Source organism: Lepidochelys kempii, chromosome 1 (genome assembly GCF_965140265.1).
Source record: "Lepidochelys kempii isolate rLepKem1 chromosome 1, rLepKem1.hap2, whole genome shotgun sequence".
NCBI classification, from domain to species: Eukaryota; Metazoa; Chordata; order Testudines; family Cheloniidae; genus Lepidochelys; species Lepidochelys kempii.
The window spans coordinates 36,272,106-36,289,616 of NC_133256.1; the positions used below are offsets into that span (position 1 = coordinate 36,272,106).

Here is a 17,511-nt window from a genome sequence, read left to right on the forward strand (position 1 = left end):
GGGGGTCTTTCTTATATTTAGACCATAGCAAAGCTGGATGACCAGCCAAGATATGTCACTCTGACAAATTTGGTTGGAGCAAGAATTTATTAGGGACCTTTTTCCATCCCCTTCCCCATTTGAGGAGAGCAGCACTATCCTTAGGTAGGATGACTCTGACACCAGGGAAGGATCTGATCATGGCATTTGCTCCAGTCTGTGATGAGTGACCATCACTCCCAGGCCATCTGTGTGCAGGATTGTGACTAAGGACCTCCAGCAGCATCCTCTGCCTGTCACCATCACCACGGGACTTGGATTGAGAGGTAGTAGAGTTAGTGTTGCATTGCTGAATCACCTGCACTGTGAACAGTGGAAAATGTGTATGCAGTTCCAGTCCCCCTTTCTCATCCATGTAAGCCATGTGCCATACCAGTGCAAAAATTGCAATAACTAGGCGACAGATGAGGATGCAGAGATCCTTATCCGAGCAAATGCCACTGACCCCATCATAGTTCCTCTGCCTTTCCAGAGTTACTTCTGGAGGGGCAATTGCATGCCTTTATAGTATGTCATTGACAACAGGCTTATTTGATGGCAGCTTACATTCACCATGTTCAGTACCATCTTTAGGCATCACTGCCCTTTTACTGGGACAACACCACCATCTGCTGCACCCTTGGTACTGCCGTCAGATTGTCTGTGACTGCTTATATCACAGTTATCCTCCATATTTGGAAGGTGTTTCATGATCTGCAACTCATGGACATGCTCAGTGGCAGATGACACTGCCCTGGAAAGGTGATCCAGATCCAGAATTGCTATTAATACAATACTGATGTACATATTAGAACGCAATCAGATAATACAAGAACCTTTACATGTGTGCATTTTGTTGTTTAGGTTAAAATTGTAGATTTATTGTATGATAGTTTTTGGAATAATTACATATATTTTAATAAAAGAAAAGGAGTACTTGTGGCACCTTAGAGACTAACCAATTTATTAGAGCATAAGCTTTCGTGAGCTACAGCTCACTTCCTCGGATGCATATCGTGGAAACTGCAGCAGGCTTTATATATACACAGAGAATATGAAACAATACCTCCTCCCACCCCACTGTCCTGCTGGTAATAGCTTATCTAAAGTGATCATCAGGTGGGCCATTTCCAGCACAAATCCAGGTTTTCTCACCCTCCACCCCCCCACACAAATTCACTCTCCTGCTGGTGATAGCCCATCCAAAGTGACAACTCTTTACACAATGTGCATGACAATCAAGTTGGGCTATTTCCTGCACAAATCCAGGTTTTCTCACATCCCCCCCACCCCCATACACACACAAACTCACTCTCCTGCTGGTAATAGCTCATCCAAACTGACCACTCTTCAAGTTTAAATCCAAGTTAAACCAGAACATTTTGGGGGGGGGGGGGTAGGAAAAAACAAGAGGAAACAGGCTACCTTGCATAATGACTTAGCCACTCCCAGTCTCTATTTAAGCCTAAATTAATAGTATCCAATTTGCAAATGAATTCCAATTCAGCAGTTTCTCGCTGGAGTCTGGATTTGAAGTTTTTTTGTTTTAAGATAGCGACCTTCATGTCTGTGATTGCGTGACCAGAGAGATTGAAGTGTTCTCCGACTGGTTTATGAATGTTATAATTCTTGACATCTGATTTGTGTCCATTTATTCTTTTACGTAGAGACTGTCCAGTTTGACCAATGTATATGGCAGAGGGGCATTGCTGGCACATGATGGCATATATCACATTGGTGGATGTACATTTTAATGTAATTTGAAATTTTGACTCCATGTATAAAATACAATTTTAATAATTTCTCACTGCCTTTTTAATTTGTTTACTTGAAAACAATAACTTAGGCTTACAGGATGTATTGTGTTACAGGGTTGCTTTTTATTTTTTTAGGCAAATCTTTACCTAACCACTTAAAAATTCCTGACTGTACTCCTTATTCAGTTAGGTTAGTTTGTGTCTTTTATGAAGACACCACCAAAATGACTTAAATGTACTATATCAAAGAGAATGTTAATACTGTAGTTTTCAATCATAATGATTATTGATGACCTTAAGTTTAAATATAATTTTGCTGTTTTTAATCTTTTTTTTTTTAAAGAGATGAGATGGGAAGATCAGGCTACCATGAATCATTGTATAATGCTCTGCAGTCTTTAAGAGACAGAGAATTCTCTGCTTTCCATGAAGGCCTGAAAGATGCCAGGTAAAAACCAAATGCCTATAAATATTCTGTATGTAAAACCTTGTTGTGTTTGTGCAGCTGTAGAAAAGTATTACACAAACAAAATCAGACTGATATTTGAGCTGTAACTTGACTTATAGATTTTTGACCTGAATTCTCCTTTTCGTGCCTATACAAGTCATGTTAGTGTTAATAGGACATGTATGCTTGACACACGGACAGAATTAATTGTGTAAAGTGACTTTTGTGCCCACAAACAACATACACATGTAATCTTTTTGGTAGAGATATTTATAACAACCTCTTTGCAAGGCTGCAAATGCTGTCCAATAATGATAGATATTAAAAGCCTTAATCCTCAAACTAAGGAGGAAGAGACAAACTACTGGCATTTTATGCCATAACAAGTCCTTGTCTCTGCAGGTCCTGTTACACCAAAGTACCAGCAGTTTTCAAGAGAGCAGCAAGAAGTTTCTATGAGGAAGGGACAAATTTAATTTTTTAAAAAATAGAGTTACTTTCTATGGAGAAATGACCTTCTGTTAGTGTACATCCCCTTCCTGTTAATAGATGAGAAAGTTACTTCCGAGTAGTCCCTTTAAATTGAATGTCATATAGGCTATGAGACAGTAAACCTGATCACATTTTCATTTAGATTCTTAAGGGAGAAACCTTGAATTTTTTATTTTAATAATAATGCAAAATTCTTACTAAACTGAAATATAAAATATGTGTTGGTGCTATATACTTTATATTTGATATCTATTCTGTACATGTAAACTGTATTGTCAATAGATAAAGGTATTTAGCATTGCTGTATTGTATCCCTAGGGTGAGCGAAGTAGAGGAGCTGTGCAAAGGCAGTCTTGAGTCTGTGTTTTCATTGTATCCCACACTCTGCAGATTACAGATCATTGGAGAGTTGGAAAACATAGGACAGCTTTTCTCCAGGTATTTTATTTCTTCATGTTAAATTCCCCTTCCAGTTCTAGCTATGAGTCTGATGTTGTTCTTGCATCTCTCAGCTATTTTTAAGCAACCTGTAACTAGAGGCTAGTCCCTCTGTTTTCCTTCTTTGACAAATGTACTTTATAGATACCACCTTTACAAGCAACTTCGCAGGTTCTCTAGTTATAAATAAAGGCCTTTTTCTATAAATATTTTCCTGCTTATAAAAACAGGAAAAGAATGGTGGTATTATGAAAATCCACTATACTGGACTTTTCTGGATTTCCCAGTGCATCCTGTTTTCTATTTGTTTACCTTCTAAACTGTTAGTTCTTCAGGGCATGGACTGTCTTTATTTTAGTTTATTGTAAACCTTGTCAGGACTAATATTTGTTAATGATTTAGTAGTATTTTTTTTCCAGTAGCTCCCACAATGTGCTAGGTGCTGTATAAACACAAAAAAGGATACAGTACCCCCCAAAGAGCTTATACTCTAACAAGATAAAACAGTACATCTAAAAGGCATGCAGTATAATAAAAATATGGGCCATATAAAACACACTCTTCTATAGCTTGTGCTGCTGCTGCCATGTTCTATTTTTAGCATGCTAACTTGATGAGAGCTAGTGTGAGTATGTCTGCTCAAGCTGGGAATCATACCCACAGCTCCACGTGTAGATATACCCTTATTCTGTCATGCAGCCATGTACATGTAGATACAGATTAAGATTCCCTTTGCCAGCTTTTTTATCAGCCTTATCACATACTAGAACTTAGCAAATTAAATTCAAACAAGTGTTCAAGAACATGTACACTGGAATTGTCGTGCCTCCCGAATGTTCCTTTCACAAACCTGGGTTTGCTTAAATCAGCTGTTTTGCGTAACTTCTTATAAATGTTGAAAATCCTTTTATAATCCCTATCCTCCACTTGCTTGCTTTTCAAGATGTTTGTTCTGTGCATGACCAGGAAGGGTTTCATGAACTATTTTTGTTTTCTGGACCATATATTGTGAGCTACTGACTTCAATTGTTTTATAGTCCTGGGATTTGTAAAACAAGCTCCTTCACATCTCAGATTTCATTAATATTTGGTTAGAAGTAATAGCAGCTCTTTTTTCCTTTTCCTTTCTTAATGTCTGTGATTTCAGATCTGTTACTAACAAACAACTGAATGACATTTATCTGAAGTGGCAGAGACAGTCCCAGCTTCTCAAGGACAGTGACTTTGGTTTCCAGGAGCCTATCATGGCCTTACGGACTGTAATTCTGGAGATCCTTCTTGAGAAGGAAAGTGAGAATTCCAAAAGAGAATGTATTAAAGACATTCTCACCAAACATCTAGTGGAACTGTCTAAATTGGCACGAACTGCCAAAAACACTCAGGTAACTACCGTAGTTCCAGCAAGAATCAGTCTGAAAAACACTTACTTCTCCAGTTAACAAGGAATTTTTTCACTATAATGCTGAAGACCAACTATGCTTAAATTCCTATACTCTGTATAAGTTTATTCATTGAATTGTTTGTCTAGAGAGTCAACCTACATAATATTTTATGAATGCTACACGCATATCTTCACATTTTTGTTCATAATTACACGCCTTTCCGTGCAGTATATGTTATAAAACTGAAATTTTTATCTGTAAATGATGTTTCTACAACTTTTGTAATTCCAGTTTGGTACACTGGGTAGATGTAAAACTTCATCATCACGCCATAGATTCTCCCAGCATTCCAGGAGAGAGTTGCAGAAAGAATTCCTCAACATCAGCATCTTGGTGTCATGTTCAAATATATATACACTTAAAGTGCCATTATATTCTGAAGAGTCAATCTCTATGAATCATCTTGTAGAATTCCCATTTTTTTTATCCCAGTGACTTCTAAATCAAATGTGTTCAATTTTCAGTTACATCTGCCTGACCTGAAAACTCAATGTAGGATGTGAAAGGTGACCTGGGCTATTTCTGGCTACCATGTGAGCACCAGTTATACATTTTGTGCATATTGAGCTTGGTTAACAGCTCTGACCCAGAATTATGATGCTGCAATACTTTTTATATCCTCTTTATATCCTTATTCCTTGAAATAAAACCAGTCTTAGAAAATATCGACCCTGGAATGAGACATGGCATGTGAAATTATAAAGTTTAGGATTTTTTAAAATTTTTCTAGAAGTTGTTTTAAGAATGTTTCTAAGGCACATAGGGGGTGAAATCCTGGCCCATTGAAATCAAATGCAAAGCTTCCATTTACTTCACTGGTGCCATGATTTCACTAAGGCCATTTTTTCTCTGGCTCCAGCTGTCAGCCCCAGGGTGAGGGGCTTCCGTTGTGAGCTCCAGCTGGTCAACAGGAGATGAAGTGTGAGCCCTGCAGCTTTCAGTTCCCCACAATGCCCCACTTCAGTCAGTGAAAGCGCTTCTGATGAGGATGCACACTCCCGGAAGGAGGATGGCAGCGTGGACACCAAACAGCCTATTTAATTGCTACAATGGCTATAGGTCGACCTAACTTAAGTCAGCCTAATTTTGTAGAGTAAACAAGCACTCAGCGTCTCCAGAATGGCTTAAGAGATTCATTGCTATATAATCTTTCATATCTTGCCCTTATCACCTCATCAACCCAATTTACACTGCCCACCCAATCTCAGATACTCTGAGTGCCTTATAAGAACCTGAATAGAAAAACCTTACCTTTGTCCCCTAATATTTGCAAAAATATATGCAGGAGATTGTAAAACCACATTTCCTACTTAAGGGATCAATTTCCAATAATTTGGTAATTTGTTATTTTGATATTTGCATATGATTGCAAATTTTAGAGGGAAAGGTTGAGGGGACTGTGTATATTTGGGTAAAGTGAGTAGTGCTGAGGGATTATATGTTAGTCAGGAATGGACTGGGTCACTTAGGGCATGGCTACACTTGCAGATGTAGAGTGCTTTGAGTTAAAACAGCCTTCATAGAGCGCAGTAGGGAAAGTGCTGCAATCTGTCCACACTGACAGCTACAAGCGTACTGGCATGGCCACATTAGCAGCTCTTGCAACGGCCACAGAGAGCAGTGCATTATGGTAGCTATCCCAGCATGCAAGTGGCTGCAATGTGCTTTTCAAATGGGGGTGGTTGGGTGGAGTGTGACAGGGAGTGTGTTGTGTGTATGTGGGGGAAGAGAGAATGGGTTTGGGGGGGGGCTGAGAGCATGTCAGCATGCTGTCTTGTAAGTTCAGACAGCAGCAGACCCCTCCTCCCTCCCCCCCCCCCGCTTCTCTCTCTCACAGCATTCCACACTAATGGTTGCTTTGTCTCGGAGCAGATAAGCGTGCCAGCTGTCAGAAACAGAGCTTTCAAAGGGCATATCCACATTCCTACAGTGAGTTCAAAACAATGAGAAGAGTGGCCACTTGACTTAAAGGGATTATGGGACGTTTCCGGAGGCTGATCAGAGCGCAGTAATGCAACACCTCGATCACACTGACACCCAGGAGTTTCAGCCAAGGTGCAACAAGCGTTAATCTTCTCGCCGAGGTGGAGTACCAGGAGCGCTCTAGCCATGGAGTCAGGGCGCTCTACGTGCCTTGCCAGTGTGGACGGGTAGTGAGCTAGGGCGCCCGGGGATGCTTTAATGCACTCTAACTCACAAGTGTAGCCAAGCCCTTAATTCCAGTTCTTTCCTGGAATTCTAACATTTGGGTTTTTTGAATTGTGTAGAATGTTTGTAACAAAATTGTAATATTGTTTTGGTGGATTACCTGGCCTCCATTAAAACACATTTTGAACCTCTTTTTTAACAGTCTTTTGGTTATGAATATAAGCCAGCTCACTGTCCCATATTGTCTTATTACCTCACAGTAATTACAATGTTAAATGTTAATGCTTCATTTAACGTTTTGTGAAGCTCAGTTCAAGAATCTATACTTTGAAACTTGTTGGTTATCAGAATGATAGGGTAGCCTATGCCTGTGCTCTAACATGTAAAAAGACCTTGCCTTCTTCCCAACAAAACAATTCTTAACACTAAGCAGGCAGAAGAGGGATGTCTTAAAGAAATAAAATAAAGTGCTGATGGTGTCGGAGAGCCTGTTATGAAATGTGTCCATTACTTACAAATATAATTGACAATTTAGTTTTTCTATTTCAGCTTCCTGAAAGAGCAATGTTTCAGATCAAGCAATACAATCCAGCTATGTGTGTAGTCTCAGAGTGGCAACTGGAGGAAGCTCAGGTTTTCTGGGCTAAAAAAGAAGAAAGTCTAGCACTGAGTATTCTCAAGGAGATGATCAAGAAATTGGATACAAATTGGTTTCAGGTGTGTGTCAACATGTAACCTTGACATCGGGCCTAATTAATTTAATTTGCTGTATTTAGATGGGAAAAAAGGTTTTACAGGTTGACCATCTTATATGGAAAATTACTTTTGAGTTGAAGTCTGGTATTTTTTTCTAAAAATGTGCTTCTCCAAAGGTTGAGAATGATCCGAGCCTAAGACTGATATACACAGAGTGTCTGAGGTTATGTGGAAACTGGTTAGCAGAAACATGTTTGGAAAACCCTACAGTTATCATGCAGAAATACTTAGAAAAGGTAGGGCGGTTCATGGAAACATGCAACTAAATAGATTCTTCTGTATATAATACCTTGTAAAAATGTCAAAGTAAATTTTACAATGCCGCATTCATTTTTTCCATATTGATACTATGATTTTCAATATATTCTAGAATAACATCTCAGATGCAAATACCCTTTTTATTAATGATTTTGTAGACTCCACAGTGACACTTAGATTTAATAGCCTGTTTGGAGGTAAAATTATTTGACTTTTGTACTCCTCCACTCACTGTAAGGGTTACTCCCTTGATCTTGCCTTCAGTATGGTCTGTACTCTCACTGATCTCTCACCTTGTATTCTCTCGGCAACTGCCTCATTGCTTTCAGTATTGCTTGCCACTCACTTCATTACTCCCTCTAATTTGTGACTCTTCAGTTGTAGTTATCCCTTCTGACTTTTCTGATATTCTCCAAATACCTTCACCATCATCTCCGTTTCACTTGTAACTCCAGCCTCTTTTCTATCTTGTGTTGTCATCTCCTTGTCTTTCGTTTGTTAGACTGCCCTTCTTAGACTGTAAGCTCTTCATGGCAGAGAATTTTTCTTTATCTGTACTGTAAAGCACCATGGACAACTGTTATTATATGAGTAATACATAGTAAGTGTTGGAGGAATTCCATTTGGTTCTGTAACTAAAATGGGCATCAACTGCTAGCGCTGAAAAATCCAAGTCCTTTCTGAGGATTACATTCACTTAGGAAAAAAATACTTTAACACAATTGGTTTTATTTTGTATGTGCATCTGCTAGTATATACAAACATTAAATAATAATAATTGTTTAATCAAGCAGTATGAGAGTAGACGTTAGCTATAGCTATTATGCGAACATGATCATCAGTCTTATCATTTCTATATTTGTAACTTTCCTCTTAGGCAGTGGAAATTGCTGGGAGCCACAGTGGAGACAGCAGTGATGAGCTAAAGAGTGGAAAGATGAAGGCTTTCCTTTCTTTAGCTCGTTTCTCTGATACTCAGTACCAAAGAATTGAGAACTACATGAAATCCTCAGAGTTTGAAAACAAGCAAGCTTTGCTGAAGAAAGCCAAGGAGGAAATTGGCCTCCTAAAGGAGCACAGGGTTCAGACAAACAGGTGGGTGTCCAGATTGAGGGGAGGTAACTATAGCTAATTGCCATACAGCACCAGAGAGGAGAGCAAAGTGTAACCAGATTTGGGATTTGCACATGCAGTAGAGCTGATGGAATCTTAGAGTTCATCTGACTATTTTTCTTCTATTCTTAGTAAGAGGAAGGGAAAGTGAGGGAAAACTCTAAGCTTTAGTGATTCTCTGTTTTCTGTAGGAGGTGGGTCAAGTCTTCGTGCTTGTTTCTATTGCCAGAAATTCACTTTTACATTGGTGTGTTCACGTCCAGTCATTAGAAAAAATGGGACTAGATTTTCAGTGTGTTTTAATCACAGATCAAGGGTGCCCAGTGTACCCAAATGAGGAGGACATTGAGGGTACTTGATCTAAGGATTGCTTGATTTTCTTTGCTGATACAAAAGCAAGTATAAAATGCTGGAAAATTTCTTAAAGTTGTAGGTGAGAGAACTCCAGCCTGCCTCCCCGTCAGTGTTTTAACAGATGGTTAATGTCCATTCATAGATACACAGTGAAGGTTCAGCGGGAGCTTGAACTTGATGAATGTGCAATTCGTGCACTGAGTGAAGATCGTAAACGTTTCTTATGCAAAGCGGTAGAGAACTACATCAGTTGCTTACTTAGTGGAGAAGAGCATGATATGTGGATCTTCCGCCTCTGCTCCCTCTGGCTTGAGAACTCTGGAGTTTTTGAAGTCAATGGAATGATGAAGGTAAGTTTCTGCTCTTACTTTTTTCTTATCCTTTTGATTCTACATGAAAATCAAATTCAGATTCCTCATTTTCACATGCTAGGACCTGCACGGCTCTGCCAGTGTGTCCACCTCTCGTCTCTCATTTGTATCTTAATGACTATGTCCTGAACTGCACTCTTCCAAAACAGCTCACTTATTTGCTTTCTCCATCTGCCTCCTTCCATTAGCTACTCTACACACTTTCTCAAGATGCCCATATGCCTGGAGTCTGGCACATGACCTGTACACCAGCCTTCTTCAGTCTTTCCTCAACTCTCACTTTATGTACTGCTCATTTATCACCCTTCATCATTAACTGTGGTCCTCTTTTCTGTTTCTGTCCCCTACATTTTTAATAACAAAAGTTAGCAAAAGTGTCCATAACATTAAGCACATCTCTTGATCTTTCACTGTTGTACCCTTGTCTTTCCCTTACCTTTTACCCTTCCCTTTCTCATTCTTTGCTGTGTTATGCCTAATTTAGATTGTAAGCATCTACCATGATACCTGGAGGAAATACCTAAGTGATAAGGGTTAAACACATTGCCAGTAGTGGTTGCTGATATCTAGCTTATTTCTTTTCTCTGTCTTATAATTAATTTTTAAAAACTAGAATTACTTGGAACAATTGAATAAGTCTATGTAATCATGTGTTCCTTTTACAGGCATCCTTGTCCTCCCTTCTTTCCTTTATATGTTTTTTAATACACTTATGTTGTTTCTTGTTTTAAATTATATTGTAAGCTTTCCCGGTTGGGGACTGTCTTACCATCCATTTTTATAGTACCCAGACCCGTGGGGCCTCAATCTTAATTGAGGCATCTAAGCACTGCTGTAATAAAATAACAATAATAGCACTTTTAATAATAATAATAAAAAGCCATCAGGCAGTGACTGAATGAAGAGGTCTTTCATATAATCAGGGTCAGTCCCACTCAGAGTTTTATAAACCAGTAAGGCTACTTTGAACTGAATTTGCTACTTAATAGCAAAGCTGGCTGAGTATGATCCTGATAGCTCAAACCCATGAGCGGTTGTGCTGCTGCATACTGATCAAGCTGCAAGCACTGGGACTTGTGGCACCCAGCGAGCGACTAGTGAGGAGGGAGTGGTGTGCAGCATGCTGCCACTAGGGCAGCCAATAAATGTTTTTAAAATGTTTTTAAAATGTCAGTACATACCCACTGGTGCTTATCTACTGATTTGTGTTTGTGATCTCTTTTATGTGCATTGCTGTGTTACATCTGATTTATTTTTCAACAGACAGATGCAGAGAAGATTCCGTCATACAAGTTTTTGCCTCTGATGTACCAGCTGGCTGCTCGAATGGGAACCAAGATCATGGGCTGTCTAGGATTTCATGAAGTTTTAAATAATGTAATCAATACTAAATCATAAGTATTGTGATTAGATTAATGGTACAGAGATGCATCTTACTTATGTTAAAACTCCTAAAGAGAACATGCATCTTCTTGAGCACAATTCTGTCTTGACTGAGTCATGAAGCCTAAACTATTCCATTACAGAATGAGATGTAGCAAACTTGAAATGTAAAACTTGGTTTTTGTTCTGCCAATTCTTTCCACTGATTTAGGAGTCTTCTTAGAATAATCAGACCATTGTATTAAAAACATACTTTATATAGTACAGACATCAAAATACAGACTTAGCTATGGTGTTACTTTATTTTTGTCTGTAAAGGACCATGAAAGGTTAAAAAAAAAAAGTTCAGTCCTTTCTATGTTGATTATAATATGAAAGAGTTGAATAGTGTTTTATTGAACATTTGCTTCTTAGTTTAAAATCTTAGTTAACTGCTCTGATTTGTAATTCATTTTAATTTTTATAATATCTTTAATAACTGACTTTTGTTATATTTCTTGACAGCTAATATCTAGAATTTCACTGGATCATCCACATCATACTTTGTTTATAGTATTGGCTTTGGCAAATGCCAACAAGGATGAACTCTTGGCAAAATCAGAGGCAATAAGAAGAAACAGACTAACAAAAAATGTACCGAAAGAAATCTCCCAGCTAGATATGGTACTCAAATCAAACTGAATTTTGTTTATGAATCACATAGTTCTAGGTTATGAATCACATTTAGTATCATAATGTCAGAAAGTTAATTTACTTTAAAAGGATGTTATAGTGCAGAGTTTCATTTACTTGATTTTTTTGGTGGGGTGAGGAAGAATGGGGAAAAATTAAATATTGATTTTTAAAATCAAAACTTGTAATTATGGACATTGGGGACCTACCAGCCTTGACAGTTGTTATTCAAATCAGCTATTACAAGAGTGTCAGAAAGGAAATTTTTTTTGGATTTTTCACCCTGTGAGATATTGTAAAGACATTTTAGCTGCATCAAGAGCTTGAGCGGGTTTATAAGCGAGAAGTTGATAATGACCAAAGTTTTTTCTGTTTTAATGTTAAGTGAGTGTTTAATGTAAATCTGTAAGATAAAAGTATTTGGGTTTGTGCAACATGATTCTAATATCTTTATTTCTTTCCCAGAGAAAAAGAGTAACGTTAGTGCTATAAACCGTAATGACTTGTAACATTATATCATGGCTTTTTTTTTAAGTTAGCATTATTATTGTTTTGGTTGATAATTATCATTGCTATGATTATGGTGATTTTCTCAGCCTTTCATTATTGGAGCCCCTCTGTGGTGCTCTTTGGGCACTTTCTTTGTCCCCTCACACTGTTGTCCTCTCATAGTTTTCTGGCTTCTCTCCTTTATTCTGTCCATTTCCCGTTGTCTTTTCTGGGAGGGTTTCCTTATCTTTTTTCCATATTTGTCGCTGGCTTGTCTCCTCTTCTCTGATAGTTCTGATCCCTTTCCCCAACTCGTCAGTAGTCTACGTGTAGCTGCGGTTTGGGGCTCCCATTGGTGGTGTGATAAGTTGAGCAAAGTGCCACAAAGTTGGAAGCAGAGAAGGGAAGCTTGGGCGGGCAAGCCGCTTGAGCCTTCAGCCTTGTACATGTGAGCTGCTCCCCCAGCCAGCTACATTAGGGACAATAGCAGAAGCAGGAAAGGGGATGGTGGGTGGATTTCCAAGAACCAACAACCCCTTTATTTGCCCCATGTTTGCAGGAGGATGGAGAGTGGATCTGGTGTCCTGCAGCTTTCGCAGCCTCACTCCTTCTCCACATTGTTTGGATATACCCACTCCCACAAATAGTTCACTGTTCTTCCCACCCCAGGTTGGAAAACACTGAATTAGCATTTATATGAATCCAGGTTTGTATTGCAGAGGGTATTCAGTACTTGTGTTTCCTCTGTTTTCACAGGATAGCTTCAGTTCTACTTGATGGCAATATACTGTGTGTCTTTGATCTGACAAGAAGTAACTTGCAAAAGGTCAGGTTTCAGAGTAGCAGCTGTGTTAGTCTGTATTCGTAAAAACAAAAGGAGTACTTGTAGCACCTTAGAGACTAACCAATTTATTTGAGCATGAGCTGTCGTGAGCTACAGCTCACTTCATCGTGTTTGGGTTTTTGTTTGTTTGTTTTGTTCTGTAGGATCGAATGGAGGCTGCCAGCAAGATAATTAACATCATAAAAAGTAGGAGACCTCAAATGGTTAGAGGTGTTGAGGCACTTTGTGATGCATACATCACATTAGCAAATCTGGATGCCACTCCATGGAAATGTCAAAGAAGTAAGTATTTGAAAAGAGGGCTTCTTGGTCATTAGTTAGGCAATGTATTTAGAGTTACAATTACTAAGCTTTACTCCCAGCTCTACCATTGCCTTATCTTGGGGCGGTCACTGAGTCTCTCTAGCCTTCAGTTCCCCCAGCTGTAAAATAGGCATGACACTGCATAAGGTGGGGATAGGTCAGTTAACGATTGTTTTCTTGAGATCCTTGGATGAAAGATGCTATTTAAATATTAAGTATTATTACCAAAATGCAGATGGGCTGCTGTACTGCTACTATGTCCTAATTGTATTAAATATAAGACCTACTCTGGTTTAGACGTCTCATGAAACAACTTGCACTGTGAGGTTCAGCTGGAGTGGTTCTTGGATATGAGACCTGCAGAGAATTCCTAGTGCTACTGGGAGCAAGGGCACTGGAACAGGGGAGGCCTGGGGGTCATGACCCCATCCCTTTTTACTGGCCGTAGGGGCAAGCAACAAGGGAGGGGGAGAGAGAATCATAGAATCATAGAATATCAGGGTTGGAAGGGACCCGTAAAGGTCATCTAGTCCAACCCCCTGCTCGAAGCAGGACCAATTCCCAGTTAAATCATCCCAGCCAGAGCTTTGTCAAGCCTGACCTTAAAAACCTCTAAGGAAGGAGATTCCACCACCTCCCTAGGCAACGCATTCCAGTGTTTCACCACCCTCTTAGTGAAAAAGTTTTTCCTAATATCCAACCTGAACCTCCCCCACTGCAACTTGAGACCATTACTCCTCGTTCTGTCATCTGCTACCATTGAGAACAGTCTAGAGCCATCCTCTTTGGAACCCCCTTTCAGGTAGTTGAAAGCAGCTATCAAATCCCCCCTCATTCTTCTCTTCTGCAGGCTAAACAATCCCAGCTCCCTCAGCCTCTCCTCATAACTCATGTGTTCTAGACCCCTAATCATTTTTGTTGCCCTTCGCTGGACTCTCTCCAATTTATCCACATCCTTCTTGTAGTGTGGGGCCCAAAACTGGACACAGTACTCCAGATGAGGCCTCACCAATGTCGAATAGAGGGGAACGATCACGTCCCTCGATCTGCTCGCTATGCCCCTACTTATACATCCCAAAATGCCATTGGCCTTCTTGGCAACAAGGGCACACTGCTGACTCATATCCAGCTTCTCGTCCACTGTCACCCCTAGGTCCTTTTCCGCAGAAAAGGCGGAGGCCGGGGTGTTGTGAGGAGGGGTGGAGCGGGGATGAGGTCTGGGGGGGAGTGGCGGCACGAGGGCGGGGTCTCGGGGAAGGGGCAGCACGGGGGCAGAGACTTGGGGGGAAGGGGCAGGATGGGGCATCAGGTGAGTGAGGCAGCATGAGCACATGGGCTTGCAGAGAAGGGGCAGCATGAGGGTGGCGGCTTGGGGGGTGGGGCCATGGTTCGGCCACTGGTGGCCCCCTACTTTCAGGGAGCTTCCATTGCTCCTGACTGTGAGGGAAGTGTTTTCATTACCTCAGTCTGGCTCCTTAGATGAAAGGGCCCAAGGACTGCTTATGAGAGTAGCTGCCCTTTCCCTCACTCAGATATTGGGTTCAGGACCCAGACTGAGCAACCTTTTGGGGGAAAACAAGGGTAAACTGATAAGTGTGAACTGCAGTTCTTGATTTAAAATAATGCATTGATTTTCACTGCAGAAGGCATAAGTATTCCTGCTGGCCAGCCTATTACTAAACTAAAGAACTTGGAGGATGTTGTTGTTCCCACCATGGAAATTAAGGTGAATAAAGTTGAGATATATTTACAATTTAATATGCATCCATTCCTTCTCAATGGAAGTCAAGGTGTGTGGTCCTTTGCTTTTTTTTTCTTTGCTTTAAATACCCTCTTTCCCCACCTTTGTTGTGTTTATGTATGTGCTTATGAGTACACGTTTACAGATTTGTATATTTTTCAATAGATTTTGGTATATATTTGTGATATTGTATATTCATCTCTTAATATAGATATTGTTTCATTAGGTTTTTATATGCTTATTTTTAGTGCTAGTATGATTAATAAACTACTTGACCTTGGGAGACTACAGATATCCTATAGTAACAATCTTGCATTGTTTAAAGGCTGCTAATGAAGTTTGTAAAGCTTCAGGTCTATAGATAATGAAACATTTTTCCTCAGTGTAATGAATCTGATATTTTATAGTAATTTTTAATTATAATTTCAGGTGGACCCTACTGGAAAATATGAAAATTTGGTGACAATAAGGTCATTCAAGCCAGAGTTTCGCTTAGCAGGAGGCCTGAATCTGCCTAAAATAATAGATTGTATAGGATCAGATGGAAAAGAGAGGAGGCAACTTGTCAAGGTGAGCTGTATATGATGTAGTTGCCAGAAGGCAGTGTCCTGTTTCTACAAATCATAGACATGGAGCCAAATTTTTAAAAGTATTAAGTGTTGCTTTGCTAAGTGTTTCAATGCCTAACTGACTTAGGAGCCTCACTCATTTTCAAAAGTGACATAAGCATTTAGGAGCCTAAGTCCCACTGACTTCAACGAGACTTGCCTATGTCACCCTTTGAAAATGAGAGTTAGGCTCCTAGGTCAGTTAGGCATTACAATGCCCAAATACCTTTAAAAATCAGGGCTATGGAGAAAGTTGTGATCTGAGTACAGGAATGAAAGCCTGAAGCTCTTTAAGTTCTCATCCCAGCTCTCTAGCAGACTCCTCCTATGTGCTTGGGTGCATCACTTAAGATCTCTGTCTGTTTCCCCAGTACGGGTTATTTTGAGTATGTGTGTTTGTATAAGTATTTTGAAAAGGAAATCACTAAGTATCTATAGAATATACTAATTTGTATATATCCGTCCTCCTACAATATGGACATGTACTATTGCCCAGTACTGGATAGAATATGAGACCTGCTGAAGTGTGTGATTATTTATGTTCCTTCTAGTGGCTGGAGTGTGTATTGAAATAAAGCACTTTATTTTCACACTGCTAAGCAAAGATGTGCTCAGAAGTTCATGCTTGTTGGTATAGAATTATTTGGATAGAATCGTAGAAGATTAGAGTTGGAAGAGACCTTAGGAGAACATCTAGTCCAGCCCTCTTTATTCTAAGTGCTTAGTCTTGTTTTTCTTAGAAATAAAAGGATTACTAGTTGGAGAGAATTTAAAAGCAGAGACTTTGAAATTTCAAACATATTTACAAGAGTCTAGAAAATGGATTGATTTGAATGGATTGATTTGATTAATGATCTCTAACTCCATTTATACATTCCCAAGGGGCTTTAAAAATAGTGACTGCATTAGTTCAACCAGCTTAATTTCTAGCCCATCTGATTGCACAGTGATATAGCACTACTCTTGGGAAATGTGGGTTTTACAGATCTCTGGCAGTGGTAACTAGGACTGTTGCAGTTGTAGTACTCCGAGACCCCTGGAAAAGCTGCACTCTGCAGTCCTTATGGCTAACTATGGGATAGGGTGTAACGTTGAATAAAATGAGATCTTTAAAAGCATGCTAACGTAAGTAAGTTACATAGGTTTTGGAAACCCTAAAAATCAAAAAGAAAATGTTTGACATGGGAAGAAGGAATAAAAACTGGTAGATGAACTTTATTTTCAAGCTTCTGAAGTGTACTACAAAACCAAGTATTAATTACATTTGCATAGCTTGACTTGGGTGGATAGGAGAACATTTAATTTTTATGTTTTATGGATGCTGTTGGTCTTCTAAGAGCACCTTTATTGCAATAAAGAGGAAGTTGGATGTTAGAAGTATTGTCCTTTAATTGCTTTTTGTATTTCTTCTAAAGGGCCGGGATGACCTGAGACAGGATGCTGTCATGCAGCAGGTTTTCCAGATGTGTAATACACTGCTCCAGCAAAACACTGAAACCAGAAAAAGAAAACTCACCATCCGAAGATATAAGGTAGCCTCCAGCAGCTGCTGCAGCAGAGTTGTGATAAATGGCACTTGTGTAGTGTGACAATTTTACTCTCTTCTTTTATTTCTATAACCCAAAAGCTAGCTAAAAGTACTGTATGTTGTCAAGAAATTAACTATGTCCTCGGGTGGGGAAGAGTTCAGATAAAACAAAGGCTACCATTTAATTTTCCACAAACGATAAAAGTCCACAGAAAAATTATTTGGTGCCCTGATGTCTATTTAAATACTCTTGGAAGCTTTCTTTGTACAGACTTGGAACAGTAAAATGAGAAAGCCATGTACTGCCACTCAGTTGTAAGCTGCTGACCATTAGGCTTCAGCACACAA

The 17,511-nt window shown here is 39.5% G+C and overlaps 1 protein-coding gene across 5 annotated transcripts in view; it reads left to right on the forward strand.

Annotated features, from left to right (window-relative positions):
• Positions 1–17,511, forward strand: part of ATM (ATM serine/threonine kinase) — a 151,962-nt gene that overhangs the window by 92,599 nt on the left and 41,852 nt on the right. For all 5 annotated transcript variants that reach the window (XM_073338919.1, XM_073338890.1, XM_073338900.1 and 2 more), the window contains 13 exons: positions 2,119–2,223; positions 3,034–3,153; positions 4,301–4,535; positions 7,293–7,460; positions 7,616–7,735; positions 8,635–8,852; positions 9,367–9,574; positions 10,859–10,972; positions 11,483–11,641; positions 13,127–13,265; positions 14,930–15,012; positions 15,457–15,597; positions 17,051–17,167. In XM_073338919.1, the coding sequence (XP_073195020.1) occupies positions 2,119–2,223; positions 3,034–3,153; positions 4,301–4,535; positions 7,293–7,460; positions 7,616–7,735; positions 8,635–8,852; positions 9,367–9,574; positions 10,859–10,972; positions 11,483–11,641; positions 13,127–13,265; positions 14,930–15,012; positions 15,457–15,597; positions 17,051–17,167 (1,927 nt within the window). The remainder of the gene's footprint in view (positions 1–2,118; positions 2,224–3,033; positions 3,154–4,300; positions 4,536–7,292; positions 7,461–7,615; positions 7,736–8,634; positions 8,853–9,366; positions 9,575–10,858; positions 10,973–11,482; positions 11,642–13,126; positions 13,266–14,929; positions 15,013–15,456; positions 15,598–17,050; positions 17,168–17,511) is intronic.